General features: G+C 30.8%; 1 protein-coding gene across 1 annotated transcript; it reads left to right on the top strand.

Moving 5' to 3' along the window:
* The first annotated feature begins 13,425 nt into the window (after window positions 1-13,425).
* LOC145597000 (uncharacterized) lies at window positions 13,426-17,847 on the top strand. Its single transcript, XM_081653189.1, has 4 exons — window positions 13,426-14,013; window positions 15,377-15,532; window positions 15,651-16,331; window positions 16,447-17,847. Exons 1-4 carry the CDS (start codon window positions 13,624-13,626, stop codon window positions 17,542-17,544), a joined length of 2,325 nt encoding a protein of 774 aa, XP_081509315.1. The 5' UTR covers window positions 13,426-13,623; the 3' UTR covers window positions 17,545-17,847.
* Window positions 17,848-19,601: the final 1,754 nt, after the last annotated feature.

Genomic DNA, 19,601 nt, shown 5'->3' with positions numbered 1-19,601 from the left:
GATTTTCTATTATAATTCTTCTTTAAGAAAACTGAATTTTACTGAACTGAACTTATTTTTACTGAATTGAAATTATTACTGAACTGAAATCAATTTTACTGAACTGAACTTATTTTTATTAAACTGAAATTATTTTTACTTAATATTATTTTTTTAAGGTAAAAAGAACAGGGCCTAAGATGACAACTTATCAAATGATTATTTAATGATGATGTATATCCATTTTACCTACGAAGTATATAATATTTTAAGGTTCTTTTGTGGTTGATGTTAAATGTTTACAACTAACAGTTCACTTAGAATCATACGAAGTATATGATGAAGTATTTAGGTACAATCCATCAATCACTTTTAAAGCGAATAATAAATTAATTTATTCATAGACTTAAGAGATAAGTCGAACCAAATTGGTCAAATAAAGCTATATTCACCTCTTATTTACACCGGTTAAGTGGAGTAAAATAAAAGATAACTAGATGTAAGCCCGTGCGATGCACGGTTTTTAAATATTTCATTTTGTATATTTTTTTGTAATTTCTTAATATTTTTTTGTTTTTATTTTCTATTCTATTATTTTAACATTAATTTAAGGTTTTTTTAAGTTTTAAATTATTCTTATTCAAATTTTACGTACATAAAACTTGAATTTATAAATTGAAATAAATATTATCTCATTCATCGAATAGTTTTAAATCAAAATATATTATTTAATTTCTAATTATTTGTTAAAATAATGTAAATCCTAATGTAAAAGATAATATAAAAGATAATTTTTATTTTTTTTTTAATTTTAATCTGAAATTACTATTTTTTGTTTTCAATTCTCAAATTTCATTTGTTAATTTTTTCTTAAATGACGACTGAAAATTAAAATTCTAAATTAATATATAAATCTAATTTTTCATTGGTCGAAATATAACTTTTGATTATGTGGCGTGCGGTGCTCGAATTTTTATATACATTTTGTATATAAATATTTTTTTGGTGATCTGTTAATTTTTTTTCTTGCATTATAAGTTTTAAAATTTTGTATGAAAGTATCATATCACATATTTACATAAAACCATTAACATCAAATGATAATTTATATTTTTTAAACATCAAAATATAATTTTTAGTTTTATAAATAATATAAATCCTAATATTTAAAGATAATTTTTAGTTTTGTAACAAATAAAAATGATAAAATTTGGTGTTCTTAAATAATTAAAATCCTAATAAATTACTATTCGTCGTTTTTACCTACGTGGCAAAAATTTTAAATTTCATTCGTCAATTTTGTTTAGGTGGCGAGTGACTTTTTTAATTCTAAAATAAAATAGAAATCTAATTTTTAATTGGTCGAAAATATACTTTTTCTTATAATTTTTAGTTTCATAAATAATATAAATCCTAATATCTAAAGATAATTTTTAGTTTTGTAACAAATAAAAATGATAAAATTTACTGTTCTTAAATAATTAAAATCCTTATAAATTTCTATTTGTCGTTTTTACCTACGTGGCAAAAATTTAAAATTTCATTCGTTACTTTTGTTTAGGTGGCGAGTGATTTTTTTAATTTTAAAATAAAATAGAAATCTAATTTTTAATTGGTCGAAAATATACCTTTTCTTATGTGGCACTCTCAATGTTCTCCAAAAATGCCTACTTTATTTATATACGAGATGTAAGCCCGTGCGATGCACGATTTTTAAATATTTCATTTTGTATATTTTTTTTGTAATTTCTTAATATTTTTTGTTTTTATTTTCTATTCTCTTATTTTAACATTAATTTAAGGTAAAATATTTTGTCAACTTTTAAATTATTCTTATTCTTTATAAATTGAAACAAATATTATCTCATTCGCCAGATAGTTAGATAAAATCATTAAATCAAAATATATTTTTTAATTTCTAATTATTTGTTAAAATAATACTTCGTATAAATCGTAATGTAAAAGATAATATAAAAGATAATTTTTGTTTTTTTTTTTTTCATATTTTAAATCTTAAATTACTATTTTTTGTTTTCAATTCTCAAATTTCATTTGTTAATTTTTTCTTAAATGGCGATTGAAAATTAAAATTCTAAATTAATATATAAGTCTAATTTTTCATTGGTCGAAATATTACTTTTTCTTATGTGGCGTGCGATGCACAAATTTTTAAATACATTTTGTATATAAATATTTTTTTTGGTGATCTCTTAATTTTCTTTTTTGCATTATAAGTTTTAAAATTTTGTATGAAAGTATCATATCATCATATATTTACATAAAACCATTAACATCAAATGATAATTTATATTTTTTAAATATTAAAATATAATTTTTAGTTTTTTAAATAATATAAATCCTAATATCTAAAGATAATTTTTAGTTTTTTTTTTTTTTTTTTGACAACAGATAATTTTTAGTTTTTGAACAAATAAAAATGATAAATTTAGTGTTCTTAAATAAATAAAATCCTAATAAATTACTATTCGTTGTTTTTACCTACGTGGCAAAAATTTAAAATTTCATTCGTCACTTTTGTTTAGGTGGCGAGTGATTTTTTTTAATTCTAAAATAAAATAGAAATCTAATTTTTAATTGGTCGAAAATATACTTTTTCTTATGTGGCGCTCCCAAGATAATTTTAGTTTTGGAACAAATAAAAATGATAAAATTTAGTGTTCTTAAATAAATAAAATCCTAATAAATTACTATTTGTTGTTTTTACCTACATGGCAAAAATTTAAAATTTCATTCGTCACTTTTGTTTAGGTGGCGAGTGATTTTTTTAATTCTAAAATAAAATAGAAATCTAATTTTTGATTGGTCGAAAATATACCTTTTCTTATGTGGCGCTCCCAATGCTCTCCAAAAATGCCTACTTTATTTATATATACTAGATGAAAGCCCGTGCGATGCACGGATTTTTCATGTATAAATCTCAAGAAAATATATTTTCGTATAGATTCTATGTTTTTTTTAATTATTTGATTTATTTTACTATCTAATAATTTCAAACAAAAAAAAAACATAATATTTTAATTAAAGTGTTATGGCCTACAACAAAAGTTTTTTTTTAAAATGTAATTTATAACGTGACTTTGTTTATTGTTGTTTTGTATTTTATTGTGGTTGTTAATTATATAACAATTGGATTTAAAAATATGAATAAATTGTAAATATGATATCTTTCAATAAAAAAATAATAATTGTAAATGTGATATTTTATCGGTTACATATTAGGATAAAATCTTTAATGTGAAAAGATATTTTTTATTTTTAAATAATTTAAATCCTAAATCATTATTCGTTGTTTTTTAAAAGATAAAATATTTTTTTAAAAAATTAAAAACATGTATACTATTTATCTTCTATTTTGATAGAATCACCAACTTCGTTCACACCCATATCTCTTCCATCTAATCAAAATGGATAAATAAAACATGTTAGTAAAAATAAAGTTTATATAAAATTAATCTTTATAGTCTTATAAAATAAATCAATAAGTGAAAATTGTTGTGAAATTGATCTAAAAATTTTCATTGTAAAAAATTTTAATGGCTTAAACTTTTATTTCAATTAATTTTGGACGAAATTATACAAAGTTGGCTTTAATTGAGGCATGAACGCAATCACCCTAATTAAAAATAAAAATTAAGTTAATTTGAGGACTTTATTATGCTACCTAAATCACAAAAAAAATATTTTAATAATATAATTAATAAAAATAAAGGTTTATAAAAAATTTAATAAATGTAAACGATTTATAAAGATGTAATACCTCTTCGTACTTTGATTTTCCAATCATTTTTGCTCGAATTTAATTCTCTAATTATATTAGATCTACATGTAAAACCAAAATTCGGTAAACAAAACATAAACATATAATCATTAAGTATTCTAAATAAACACAATGTAAGCAATAATCACAAATTTACATTAAAACATGGATTTTAAAAATTAAACTAAGAATTACGCAACCATTGATGAAATAAACTGACACAAAATTCGCTTGATTTGGTTATGTATTGATACGAAATTTTATTGGTGTTGTAGGATGCGTCAATTTATAGTGGTAGGCATAACAAATTTTAATTTAATTATAATTAAGAAATAATTTTTATTTCTTATTATAAACACTATAAAGATTATCTTAGATATTTAAATCCTATATCTTAAGATGATTTTTTTTTTAAAAAGATAATTTTTAGTTTTTTAAATAAATTAAATCCTAATAAATCATTATTCGTTGTTTTTTACCTAGCAAATTTCTTAAATCTCATTCGTCGCTTTTATGTAGGTGGCAAGTGAATTTTTTAATTCTAAAATAAAATAGAAATCTAATTTTTAATTGGTAAAAAATATACCTTTGCTTATGTGGCGTGCCAAATGTTCTCCAAAAATGCCTACTTTATTTATATATATTAGATTTTTTTTTTAATTTACTTTTTTGATAAAGTAAATTGGGCCGGAACTTTACTTACGGTAAGCTTTAATTTAAGAGTGTAAAAATAATAAGGAAACCTCAACCTAGAGAGTCAATAGGTGATAGTGGGATTTGTCGTCCCCACAAACTCAAAGTTGAGGATAGAATTAGGGATCAAATCAACTATAATCCTTTCTATTAATTCTATTATCCTGAAATTAATACAAAGTTGTTACATCATGTTAGCTTGGAGTATGATAGTATGTATCATTGTTTTTAAAGTAGGATTAGATGTCTTATTCTAGTAGAGTATTATAATTCAACGTTCTACCTGCTCTGCATTGAACAAAATGTTTTACGCAAATGGTTCTAAGTGACTAGTAGCAACAAAAGTAAACTCCATTGAAAATTTGGTTTCAAAAATGACCAAGCAATAGCACTATGCTGCCAACAATACTAGGCCAATAAGAAAGGGCCAATATTATTTTGTAAACAAATTATAAAGATAAAAAACGCCAATGCACTTTGCAGCAACGTTGGAGTCAGGGGCGGACCCACGAAGGAACAAGGGGGATCATTGTCCCCCCACTTTCGGAAAAAAAAAACAGAGGAAAAAAAAATTTAGGAAAAAAAAATAAAACTGGGAAAATAGTTATATAAAATTGAGTGTAAGAATTATCAAGAAGTTTGCCTTAGCTAAGTTGGTAGTGGGCTAGAAACAATATATAAGGGGCCCAATTTCAGGTTCACCTAGATCAAGGTTCGAATCCCCCTTGTAACATTAATTTTTTTTTTTAGGGGTGTTAAAGGGGTTTTCACTTCCATCATGTTTCATCCTGATCCTGATTGCCTTCTTGTAAGTGCTAACAATTTTGACTTTGTGAATTAATTACTTGAATTTGGTATTTGGGGTGATTTTATTTTTTTTTGCTATCTAGGATATTTGTTGTGTGCATTGGTCCATTTTGTAGAGTGTGCTGATATATATGTTCATTGTTTTATTATTTATTGGGTTTGTTTTTTTATTTGTTAATTTATTTTTTTTTTACCCAATAATATGGTGACACGTGGATATGATAGGCCCCACTAACGAATTTATGGACAGAATCAAGGTTCGAATCCCCCTTGTAACATTAAGTTTTTTTTTTTAGGGGTGTTAAAGGGGTTTTCACTTCCATCATGTTTCATCCTGATCCTGATTGCCTTCTTGTAAGTGCTAACAATTTTGACTTTGTGAATTAATTACTTGAGTTTGGTATTTGGGGTGATTTTTTTTTTTTTTTTTTTTTTGCTATCTAGGATATTTGTTGTGTGCATTGGTCCATTTTGTAGAGTGTGCTGATATATATGTTCATTGTTTTATTATTTATTGGGTTTGTTTTTTTATTTGTTAATTTATTTATTTTTTACCCAATAATATGGTGACACGTGGATATGATAGGCCCCACTAACGAATTTATGGACAGAATCAAGGTTCGAATCCCCCTTGTAACATTAAGTTTTTTTTTTTTAGGGGTGTTAAAGGGGTTTTCACTTCCATCATGTTTCATCCTGATCCTGATTGCCTTCTTGTAAGTGCTAACAATTTTGACTTTGTGAATTAATTACTTGAGTTTGGTATTTGGGGTGATTTTTTTTTTTTTTTTTTTTTTGCTATCTAGGATATTTGTTGTGTGCATTGGTCCATTTTGTAGAGTGTGCTGATATATATGTTCATTGTTTTATTATTTATTGGGTTTGTTTTTTTATTTGTTAATTTATTTTTTTTACCCAATAATATGGTGACACGTGGATATGATAGGCCCCACTAACGAATTTATGGACAGAATCCGTTAGTTGGCGGTGATGGTGGTAAAAGTCAATTTTCATTTTTTTATGTGGTGATAAAATAAAACTTTTTTTTTATGGAGGTGGTAAAAGCAATTAAGTTGTTTTTTAGAGGTGGTAAAAATAAAAAAAATTCCTTTATTTTAACCAAACCACTCGACTACTCCCTTATTCCTATTTCCCAACCACGAGGCACGAACCACCACCCACGCGGCCACGAGTCACGGACTGCAACGAGCATCTTCGGCAAATGTTTGCTAAGAAATTAACATCACAAGATAATATGGCATTCGAATCCCCCTTGTAACATCATTCCTTTTTTTTTTGGGTATTTTATTTCAACCATACCACTCGACTACTCCCTTATTCCTATTTCCCAACCAAACCCAAATTACTTGTATTGTATACCCATTTTTTTTAAAATAGGTTGATGTTAGTTGAATTATCGAAATTGTCCCCCCATTGTCAAATTTCTAGGTCCGCCACTGCGTTGGACGTTATGTGTGTTATAACTTATAACTTTGAGCATGAGACCTTCAAGGCTTTGACAACGACGTAGGAAAAAACTAGCCACAAAATGAAGAAAGTGGGAAGGTAGGGCGTAGAGCTAGAGAATCAAGTATTGGTATGTACAATTTAGGGGATAGCATTAAATCTGATATATGTAATCCGACTCGGAGCTTGTTCTCATCAGATTATTTTAAGTTCAGTTCAAATCTAATAAGTTTAATTCAGTTCAGTTCAGTTTATATCTAGTGATATTGCTAATGATGTAAAGTCAAATTTCATACTTTTAACCTTATATCACAACAACGATAATAATAATAATAATAATAATAATAATAATAATAATAATAATAATAATAATAATAATGTTGTCAGGCGATTGGATATGGGTTCATTCCCTTCTCCTTTTCTTCGTTTGGTGAATTAGAGAAGGAGGTTGTTGCGTTGCTTAAGCGAATTCAGAGGTTCTCAACGACGCAAGACATTGGAGCACGTGCTGTAGCTCATATTTTTACTAGGGTAGGCTTTGCTATAGCTAGAGGAGTGGGGGCCCAGATTGTATCTCGGCTTCCCACTAATTTATTGTAAGTTGTATGATTTTTTGTTTTTGAGATATAATAATAATAATAATAATAATAATAATAATAATAATAATAATAATAATAATAATAATAATAATAATAATAATAATAATAATAATAATAATAATAATAATAATAATAATAATTTATTGTAGGTTGTATGACTTTTATTTTTGAGATATAATAATAATAATAATAATAATAATAATAATAATAATAATAATAATAATAATAATAATAATAATAATAATAATAATAATAAAATTCATTGTTCAAATGGTTATATTTTTTGATACACATTTTTACTGTTAAACTCATTGACAAAATGAAAGTACTACACAACTTAAACTAGTTTTCATAATCGGTTAGCTCTTCATCTTCTTCTTGTCCAACAAGCTGCTCCATTACCTCGGCATTCCTCGCTCTTAACTGACTCCCATATCTGATCAGTTATTTCTTGTCGTACACTATCCATAGCTGCTTTTCTGTTAAGATCGTACTTAGTATGATCTTCTGTTGGCTCCATGGCTTCAACTTGGTGCGTGAATGGAATCCCTAGTTCATGTAAACGAATAAAATTGTATAGAGTACAACAAGCAACGATTATTTGCAACTGAAAACGTAATTCCATTTGCGGCATCGATTTAGGTTGTAGAACCTTCCACCTATTTTTCAGAACCGCGAACTTCTGCTCAATTACATTTCAACAAGAAGAGTGTAGGTAATTGAAATGCTCAAACATTCCTTGTGGAGGACCTATTCTCTTGAAATTAGGCAAATGATACCTCAAATGACATCTGTTTTGGGTGTTTTTGTCCCTCGGGAGAGTTACAACACGAAGTCTGATCTGGCTGAGCTGTACCTGCAAAATAACGGAGACTCCGGGTGGTTGGAGCTCCGCCTCCGACGGTCAAGTTAGTAACTTGAGAAGGAATAAAGAGAACGGAAATTTAGGTGGGTATCTGCTCGGATTCCAAGCTCAGGTGTTTCTCTGATGTGAGAGAATGCAAGTGTAATAAATGGTAAAACGTGCCCTCAAAAAGAGAGACATCTCCCTATTTATAGGGTCTTTGGGATTTGTGCCCCTGATTAGGTCACTGAACCCTAATCATTGATGGTTTGCGCCGCTTTGCGGCTTTCTCGGGATTTGGGCCTAAAGGCCGCCTTTTTCCCTTAACTTTTGGAGTGACACGTGTCAAACAGGGATTGGTCCACTTTGGGCCATCCTGAGGCTGACACGTGTCATCCTCTGATTGGACCACGTGGCGGGGTAAAATTACCCTAAACAATATCCTGTATGTGGACTCAAGTACCCGAGTATATTAGGATGCGCTAAATCGACTACATAGTATTTAAAAAGTTTTTTGTCATTTTAATATTTTATTTTTTTAATTATATATAGCATATGTTTTAAAAATGTTTTGGGAATATTTTTAATATATTTTTCATAAATATTCTAATTATATAGTATATATTTTTAAAAATATTATAATATGTATATTTGTACACACACACATAATAATAATAATAATAATAATAATAATAATAATAATAATAATAATAATAATAATAATAATAATCAAAGATCATTAATCCGTAGTTAAAAATCACTAATCAATAAGTTCAGTTTAGTTCAGTTCAGCTCTAGTAAGTTCAGTTCAGTCAATGAGAATAGACCCTCAAAATGTTATGACATATTGATAGTTTCACATGCATTGAAATTTGATCAACTTGAGATTGATGATTTGAATAAAATTGACTCAATAGTCGTATGATTCAAATTCATTTATTTTTCATGATGAATCTAATTGATGGTTGATTTGACATTGACTATGTTAATCAAGATGAACTACAACAAAGGGGAGAGGTGAATTGTATTTATTTTTTGGTGCCGAATTTTACAAAAATTAATTGTTACGGACTTAAAGTGCAAATGGTTTTTTAACAAGGAAACCTTTAATTAAGGGCTTAATTCAACCCTCTAAAGATTTTACTAATGTACTCTCGGCAATAATTCTCTTGACTTTTGGTCACTACACATAGAAATTTACTTATGACAACATTAACTTTTTTTTTAGTCATGAAAGCACTCTAGTTCCTTACTCATATTTACATATGAATCCTAAAATTTCATAGATAATTTTAGTCTTTATTTTAATAAGTTTCATGCATTGAAGAACTAGCTCTAGAGATTCAAGTTAACCTAATGTATACTAAATCATAATGCAAGGTTTCTCCAAAAATCACAACCAAGCTCCCTCTTTAGAACTTGATGTATTGTGCCATTGTTAGGAAACACTAATTGTTTTGGCTGGGAATACACCTAGTTCTTGTTAGGGAACCCCCCTTTTAAGGCTCGAGTCTCATATGAGAATCTCCTACAAGTTTGTGTTTTTTTTCCCCTTTTCTCACAAGAGAATTGAACCAGCTTTAGGTTCCTTTAATCTCTTTTGTTCCTCTTGAAGTCATTTATGTTTCACGCCTTCCTTTGACTTTTCTTAGAGTAGGTGCTTGTCTATGAGAACATTAGATTGAAGCTTACTTGTTAGCATCAAAACCTTATAAGGTCATTAGAACCAACCTGAACCAGACCAAAAATGTGATGCATGACCATCTTGAGTCATCCAAACAATGGAAGTCTAATTTGTATAACCAACTTACCATTTCATGATGACAAAACACTATCATGTAAATTGCTAATAAGAGTATCAATTTTGGTAAAAGCAGCTGTTTCAAGGGCATATATATATATATATATATATATATATATATATATATATATATATATATATATATATATATATATATATATATATATATATTTTTTTTTTTTTTTCATTCTCCAGTCAAAAGGATATAAGAAATAAAATTACCAAGACCTGTACTCATAATAGATCGAACTACATCAAGTAGGGTTTGATTCCTTATTTCGAAAACACCATTATTTGATTTGATCAAGTGTTCCTTGTGATGTTCGATTATTCATTCATTAGAACACGTCATTTAGTTGATTCCTTTTTTCAGTCACACCATTTGATTGAGGCGCTCAATATGATAGATTTAAAATAATTTTACAACCTTTCAGATGATCATTAAATTCTTCACTCAAATATTCGATCTCCAACACGATGTCATGATATTCAAATTTTATTGGCAATGCAAGTTGATTATCTCTAGTAAATATAATTTTGAAACTCTTTGGGCTATTCAAATGATTTACAAGTGACTTCATCAAACCATGAACCCCCAATATTTTTTTAATTGAAATGTTTTGCCTTATTGCACTAATTCACTCAATCCCATTTGACTAATATAATGTTAATGATTTATACATAAGAAAAAAAAAATGTTGTTGGTAATTGTTAGAATAGTCTCAATGAATAATTTAATAATATTCAATTGTTACAATTTTTATTAATTGATAATCAAAGATATTATTGGTTTAAATTTTGCATTGACATACATGTCTAGAAGAAGCATTTACTTTAAAAAAAAAATGCGAATGAAGTATATGCTCAAGTTGTCAATTAGTACTCCATTTGTTTCAAAATAAATGGCTCGATCAAACTAGGAACATATGCCAATGTACTACTTTGACTAATAATATCTTTAAGATTTCCTATCTTTAATTATTAATAAGTCAATAAGTATAAATTATAAGATGGTGATATAAGTAAACTATACATTGAGACGATTCTAACAAATACCCACATGACTATTATTATGAATCATTGATGTTAATTAAAGTGGCTTATGTGAATAGTGTCAAAAGTAAAAAATGGGTCATTTATTTTAAAACAGAGGGATTTAGGGTCTGTTCTCTTATGTTGAAATTCAGTTCAGTTCAGTTCAGCTCAGCTCCTAATTTCCTTCTCTTATAAAATATTCAGTTCAGTTCAGTTCAGTTCAGCTCAATTCAGTTCAGTTCATTTCAGTTTAGTCAATGAGAACATGCCCTTAATGTTAGAAAAAACTCCTTTATACGGAATATTATTACTTGGTCCACTTTCCTTTTACGACCATATTTTATTACTTGCGTCATTTCTTTTTTTAGAAACTCTTAACAATATTTTACAAAATCCCTCCTCATTAGAAGTCCCATTAGGCCTTCATATCATATAAGAAGAAGTAATAAAATACGGAGGGAGAATACGGACATGAAGGAACTTTAAGCTTCTCTAATGGTAACATGCCACATAAGATTCCTAGGTAGTCTTCATTATACCCGATTTGTGCCCCAATGGTTAGCTACTACCTAATTGTTTAACTGATCCAACAATAGAAATTAGAAATACCAAATTAAATTACCAATTTCCTATCGTTTGACAATATATTAATTTCATATTTTAGCTCTAATGATCAATCTAGTTGCTTGAAACTTTTGTAAATGGCAAATAAGTTTTTACCTAATACCATTGGAGACATAATACATATAAAAATCAGAGCTTTTTCAGTGTGGCAGGCCACATGGTGCGGCAGGATTACTTGTATGATGTTACTAGTTTTGTCAAAGGTTACTTGTAGGTGTTACTTGTATTTTGGGTTACTTGTATGGGTTACTAGTATTATGAGTAACCCCTACAAATAACCCCTGACAAGACCCACATACCAAACCAGTAACACCTGACCAAAACCAGTACGACCATACAAGTAACCTCAGAATACACTATACAAGTAACACCCTGACCAAAATCAGTAACACCCTACAAGTAACTCCGGAATACAAGTAACACCTACAAGTAACCCCAGAATATAAGTAACACCTACAAGTAACCCCAGAATACAAGTAACCCCTGTCGCACCATGTGCTACTTGTAGGTGTTACTTGTATTTTGGGGTTACTTGTATGGGTTACTTGTATGGGTTACTTGTAGGTGTTACTTGTATTATGAGTAACCTCTACAAGTAACCACAGACCAAACTCCTATACCAAACCAGTAACACCTGAACATAACCAGTAAGACCATACAACTAACCATAAAATACAAGTAACGCTCTGGCTAAAACCAGTAACAATACCCTGACCAAAACCAGTAACACCAGAATACAAGTAACCCATACAAAAATTAGTATATAAAAAATATATTCCGAACAAATTTTTAATGATTCATATTACATTTGTTTTTTTTTTTTGAAGAATATTACGTTTGTGTTTTTAACCTACTAAATTTTATTAAATAAAAATTATATATACTAAATTGGACTTTGATTTGAATCCCAATCGAATTTGACCTAAAATTTGGCCAGATTAATTTTAAATTACATATATTGAATTGGACTTATATTTGAATTCCAATCGAAATTTAACCTAAAATATGACCAGATTAATTAAAAATTACATATACTGAATTAGACTTATATTCGAATCCCAGTCGAAGTTTGGCCTAAAATATGACTAGATTAATTAAAAATTACATATACTAAGGACCTGTTTCAATAGACTGAAATCAGCTGGAACTGAGCTGAGCTGAACAAAATATTTTATAAGAGAATGAAATTAGGAGCTGAACTGAACTGAACTGAAAATAAACGTATGAGAATATGCCCTAAATTGGACTTACATTTGATCTCAATCAAAATTTGATCTAAAATATGACCAGATTAAAAATTATTATTATTATTATTATTTTTTACTTATCCAAAATAATTTGATTTTTTCCTAAAAAAAAAAAAAAAAATAATTTGATTTAAATAAAACTTGATTCCTTAAAATTTAACTGATCAATCTGTCTAACAAGTCTAATTAACGCGATTGCAACTCGTAAACTCCACTCCTAGTCCACATTCAACCAGATTGACATAACCGCAACAAAAATAATGAAAAGAAGAACAAACAAATAATTAAAGATAAGACAACTTAATAGAGACTATAATAGATAGATAGATACTTGAGTTAAATGTTGAGTCAACGATGACCTGACTCAGTTACAACTTAACTTAATACTACAACGCCGTTACATTACATACGCCACTTAAGTACTTAACTAGTTAATGTTAAATCCCATAAACCAAACTCACCGTTAACCACACGTGGTCCCTTCAACCCAACTTCTTAACCCTAGTTTACCTTTTCACTACCTAACAAAATCCCAACTACGCTAAACTAAAATCCTTTTCTTTACTCACTTCCCTTTTTCCTCTCTACTTCTTCACTCTCTCTCTTAAAAAAAAAAAAAAAAAAAAAACTCCGCAACTAACGGCATATTCTCTCTCTAAAATCTCCAATTCCATTCTAATGTCATTTTAATCCGACACATCCACTAAACGAGTCGTTTTGAGGAGAGAGAGGAGAGAAACTCAACAATAATGGTGGTGAAAATGATGAGGTGGAGGCCGTGGCCGCCACCGGTGTTGACGAAAAAGTACGAGGTTAAATTGGTAATTAAGAGGGTAGATGGTTGGTATGATCAGGTGCGGGAGGGTGTACAAGAAGAATATGAAGCAGAACAGATTAAAGAGAAATTGATGGTTGAGATTCGATGGAAAGGACCGTCGAATAATCATAAGGTTGGTCTAATGCGACGGAGGTCGTCGGAAAAGAGGGATTTTACTAAGGAGGTTGACGGGAGTAAAGAGAATAAAAACGGTGACGTTTTTGAGTGGAATGATGAGTTTCAGAGTGTTTGTTGTTTTTCTTCTGTTAAAGATAATTGCAACTCTTTTCTTCCTTGGGAGATCGGATTCTCTATTTTTCATGTGAGTTTTATTTATTTTATTTTATAATTTTGTTTTGAGGAAAATGTATGTGAATTATTTGAATTTGTTTGTTTTATTGTGGATTTGAAAATCTAGTTGGAAAATAGATCGGTGGGTAGGTTATGACAAATTCACGCGAAGATCGGTATTATTAATGTTTTTTATAATTTTTGTTTGATTAATTTGAATTTGTTTTTATTAGGTTTGTTTATTTAATTTTTTTTTAATTGGTTGGGGAAATTGGAAGTTAGTTGGTAAATAGTAATGTGAAATTGACATTAATTGTTTATTTGATTTTACCCTCTACTTCTTCTGTTGTTTTCTCTTTTATTAATTTAATTTAATTTCATTGTTATTTTAAAGGTTTCCATGAATGTGAATGTGAAATTGAAATTGATTAATTGCCATTTTTGGTACTGAACCTATGAACAGAATATATGTATAAAATTAAGTGATATCCACTCGTGTAAGTTTCAATCTCTTTCATTTATAATGTAAGATCACGGGGGAGAAACCCGAAATTATCCCGTGAGGGTTGATGTTTCTAGCAATTGATGGTGAATAAATGGAACAGCATCATGGTAATTGTTAATATTGACCCTGAGTCGGGTCGGGTCGGTATTAGGGATATAACATATTTACCTTATTTTTTTGAAAAATTGGGGAAATCTGATTAGTAATTAGCTCGATTGGATTACTCCTCACTGTGTTGGGATAAGGGTTTGATTATTGGTTAAACCCGTATAAGTTTCTTTTTAGTGATATAGAAGTGATAGAACTAGATATCGTGATATTTAGATACAGAATCAGTATTAATGGTTGTTTTTGATTGGAATCATTTAGGTTCTCCTTTTCTAGTCACTTTTGAAATGGCTGATTTGAATGAGCACTAATCCGAGCATAATTCACCACAAATTTTCGTATTGGGGAAGTCAAAGTTGATTTAGTCTTTTGCTAAATTTTTTCAAAAATTAATGTATTTAATATGCTTTTGCTAATTCTCTATAAAATCCAGGATATTATACATATTCCTTGGATTAGATAACCCATTGTTATCTTCTCTACTCATACAAGGAAAGAATATTTGAGAATGAATCGATTCTCAGTTAGATAATTAGTTGCCAAAACACATGGATTCCACTGCATTTTTTCCAGCTTGCATGTTTGGCTTGCCGTGCATGTATGTTCTTTTAGACTAATAAAGCTCACTGTTCTCAAAGCTGGTGGATTTGACCTCTGACATTTATTTTGGTCATATGGCGCAATAACTTTCTTACATGTTACTGAATTTGATTACCGATTTATATGCCTGTGAAGATGTTTGATTTTGCGTACCTGACTCACAGCGTTTCTGCTGTCTTAGGGTTCGAAGCCAGGTCCAAAGAACAAGGTTTCTGCCCTTGCTACTGCATCGCTTAATTTAGCTGAGTATGCATCAATGACCGAGCAAAAAGAATTTGAATTGAGCATTCCTCTGATACTTTCAGGCAGTACTGCTGATTCTTCTCCTTCCTTACATGTATGTCCGTCATATATTCTGTTTTCAATTTATTTCCTCGCATGGATTCTTGTAAACTTCTTTTTCCTGCTTCCATATGTGCTCACTTATTCTGATCAAGTGTGCTTAATGCTGACAGTTATCATTGAACCTGCTGGAACTTAGAACTACACAGGATTCTGGAGATTCTCTACAGCGGTCTATTGTTCCTGTGTCGTCACCTCCTCAGACCGGGGAATCACTTCCAGCAGAGAAAGATGAACTTTCTGCACTGAAAGCTGGCCTACGAAAAGTAAAGATTCTGACAGAATATGTTTCTGCCAGAAGAGCGAAGAAGGCATGCCGGGAGGAAGAGGGCAGTGAAGAGAGGTGTTCTTCTAGGAGTGAGGATGGTGATTACCCATTTGACTCAGACTCGTTTGATGAATTTGGTGAAGGAGAGACAGATGAAGGAAAGGAGGATTCTAGTGTGCGGAAGTCGTTTAGTTATGGGACTCTGGCTTATGCTAATTATGTGGGAGGATCCTTGGCTTCTGGCACACGCGTCACTAGTGAGGATGAAGATTGGATTTATTACAGTCACCGAAAGTCAGATGTTGGGTGTTCAGTCAAAGAAGATTCAACTTCATTGGTTAGTGAGCCACCAATTGTGCAGAGTTCAAAACGTAGCATACTTCCGTGGAGAAAGAGAAAACAAATTTTCAGATCCCCTAAAGCTAAGGGAGAGCCATTGTTGAAGAAGGCTTATGCTGAAGAAGGTGGGGATGATATTGATTTTGATCGACGACAGCTCAGCTCAGATGAATCCATCTCTTTTGGAGTGAGTGCAGTTTTCGTATTTGCCTTAGATCTTTGGTTTATTATAAGTTTTAATCGTTTGTAGTGTAATTGTGCATTAGCTTCTGATTGTAACTAACTAAAATGTTATTTTCTAGTGGCCTAAGAGTGAAGATGATTTGGCAGCAAATCGGCCATCAATATCAGAATTCGGTGATGATAGCTTCGCTGTTGGCAGCTGGGAACAGAAAGAAATTGTTAGTCGCGATGGACAAATGAAGCTTTATGCAGAGGTTTTCTTTGCTTCCATTGATCAAAGGAGTGAGAGAGCAGCTGGTGAAAGTGCCTGCACTGCTTTAGTTGCTGTTATTGCTGATTGGCTTCATAATAATAGTGGAATTATGCCTATCAAATCTCAGTTCGACAGTCTAATCAGAGACGGCTCACTTGAATGGAGGAAACTCTGTGAGAATGAAACATATAGAGAAAGGTTTCCTGACAAGCATTTTGATCTAGAGACTGTTTTGCAGGCCAAGATCCGCTCTCTTTCTGTCCACCCTGGCAAGTCTTTTATTGGGTTTTTCCACCCTGAAGAAACTGTTGATGGAAAATTTGACTTTTTACAAGGTGCAATGTCCTTTGATGGAATTTGGGACGAGATCAGCTGTTCTAGTTTGGATTGCTCTAGCTCTGGTGATCCTCATGTTTACATTATAAGTTGGAATGACCACTTTTTTATTCTCAAGGTCGAGCCTGATGCTTACTACATCATTGACACTTTGGGAGAGAGGCTGCATGAAGGATGTAATCAGGCTTACGTGTTGAAATTTGATCGAAACACCAGGATCGTCAAACTTCCAGCCAACTCCCAAGCATCGGATGAAAAACCTGCCATAGATCAACCTATGTCAGGAAACGGGCCCGAACCAAGAAATGGACCTGTTGAGCCAAAAGTCGAAGATTCCACAAAGAGTGAAGAGGAGGAACTTCTTTGTCAAGGGAAGGAGGTTTGCAAAGACTACATCAAGAATTTTATGGCAGCGCTTCCTATAAGCGAACTGCTTGCAGACCTCAAGAAAGGCCTACTGTCTTCTGCCCCACTGCACCGTCTTCAGGTCGAGTTTCACTACACGCAGTTTCTCTCTTCTCCCTTGGCTGAGGTGCCATCAGCTGCTGAAGTAGTGGCTGCAACTGCAACTGCAACTGCAAACTTACCACATGGAAATGTAGCAATATCTGAGGTTGCCGCTGCATAGAATGGTGCCAGTGCTTAGAATGGTGTATATCTTAGCTAAGGTTTTAACTGCACTAACTGCTTTTTCCGTTATTTTGTGTATCTGCTTTGTAAGGGTTCAAACGGGCTCTCAAGAAAAGCAAAGATGAGCTCGTGTGAGTCTTTTCCTAATGGCTTATTTTTCTGCAAAGCTTTTTAGGTTGGATTTCCTCTTGTTGCTGTAGGAAATGGAACTACATCTCCTTTTGTAATCTTCCCGGCACAACTTTTTATTAATCTTGTAAAGGGTCAGTTTGGAATGATAACTAGGCCTTTTTTAAACTGATATTCGAACTCTGAACTTTAGATACCTCTAATGTATTCTTTTCTCAACATTTTGTTACACTTATGTAGCTTAAAATGAAATGATGAGATATTCATTTGTTACTTGAATCTGGTTTCACCTTTCACCTGTACTTTCTGTTCTTTTCCCCCTTCTTTTTTGGTGCATTTTCCCCCAAAAATTTGTGGTCGGTACTTTATCTTTTGGGAGCACCATATTGTAAAAGTGTTACACTTTTTTCTGGTGGTGGTTGTGGTGGGGTGAACACTGAACAGGTGAACTTTACACTATTTTATGGCAAAGTGCTTCTTTATTTTACCTAGTTAAAGTTACATACAAAACACAGCTAGGGTTATGCATAGTATGGTAAAGTAGCAAGCATTAAGTAAAAACATCGATCGGTGTGTGATTTTGTTACGCATATAGTTACCTCGGAACAACTGATAACGAAACCCATGCTGATACATGAACTGTTACAGCACAGCTTAGTGGGGTAACAGTTCATGTAATAATTTGGTGATGAATGATGAATAAACCCCATAATGTGGGGTTGAAATGTAATTTCAAAATAAAAATTGTGAGCAGTGAGCTGTAAAGCTGAAGCTTCTTTTCCCCAAACAATAACTTTTTTGACAAACTATTCTCCTTTTTACCAGATTAGATTACAATTGATTTCCTTTATGTTTCCCGTTTACATAAAATCACAAAATTATTGTAGTGCTAAGTTAGGAAATTGCATGTTATTGTAGATTGGATTGTTGGAATACAGAGAATATTTCATTTTGTGAACCAAACAATGCACGTTGAGTATATTCCCTGCACCTCTTGTGCAAATCTTGTGAACTGATAATTTCAATGTGCAATTCGGCTTTTTCTAGTATACTGGCACTCAATGGTGCCTTGAATTGTAGAGTTGTGGAATCAATGATTAGTTAAGTTGAATCCATTGTTTTTTTATTTTATTTTTATAATTATTTTTATATGCAAGCATACTCGGTACTACCGATCTTTTTAATTTCGACAAATCTAAATTCAAGTCAAGCCAGACTCCAAATAAGCTAAAGCTCTCCTATTAGGTGGTGTTGTATACTTGTATTCCGAAGTTTTGAGCTTGAAACCTAGGTTTAAGCTAGAATAAATTCATTACTAGCTGATCCAAGTACATGGTGGTAATTACATTGAATAACTAAACATTAACGTCAACTTTTTCATACTATGACCATCTTATTACAAAATTTTAAAAAATAACAGTGGTAGTTTGAACTTGTGCGAGGCTTTGGTCATTAAATTACACATTATCCTACTTTAAGTTGAAGTTGTTAATTTGAATATCATAATTATTGAGGTCGAATTTGGTATACATTTCACTTCGATAGGTCAAAGATGGTAGGGAGGAAGAGGGAAATTATAAGAGACCCTCCCAACGTGATTGATACATGCATGGTTTGAATCCGAAACCTCAAATTCGATAACCAAAGTCTTATCCCCTAATCTATATTACTCCTTTCGTCCCTATTTGTTTGCCTCATAAGCAATATATGCTTTATTAAGAATTGAACCAAAAAATTACAAGTGGATAAGGATGTATTTGTCGTTTTCACTTTTATGAGTGTATGCAAGTAAGTTTAGTGGTGGAGACATGTTATTATAGTAGAAAAACGGGTGATTTTTAAAAGACATTCTAAAATGGAATACAGGGCAAACAAATAGAGACAGAGGGAGTACATAGCATGATTTTATCATGATTTTATGTGAAA

This window comes from Chenopodium album, chromosome 2, assembly GCF_948465745.1.
Source record: "Chenopodium album chromosome 2, dcCheAlbu1.1, whole genome shotgun sequence".
Taxonomy (NCBI): domain Eukaryota; kingdom Viridiplantae; phylum Streptophyta; class Magnoliopsida; order Caryophyllales; family Amaranthaceae; genus Chenopodium; species Chenopodium album.
The sequence above is the reverse complement of the archived record's forward strand: the minus strand, read 5'-3'. Positions and strand labels throughout refer to the sequence as shown.

Excerpts from the sequence above, each read along its gene's own strand:
- LOC145597000 (XM_081653189.1), top strand. The coding sequence starts at position 13,624 with ATGGTGGTGAAAATGATGAGGTGGAGGCCGTGGCCGCCACCGGTGTTG. Across the intron at positions 14,014-15,376 it reads TCGGATTCTCTATTTTTCAT|GGTTCGAAGCCAGGTCCAAA; the intron begins GTGAGTTTTATT and ends CTGCTGTCTTAG. Across the intron at positions 16,332-16,446 it reads ATGAATCCATCTCTTTTGGA|TGGCCTAAGAGTGAAGATGA; the intron begins GTGAGTGCAGTT and ends GTTATTTTCTAG.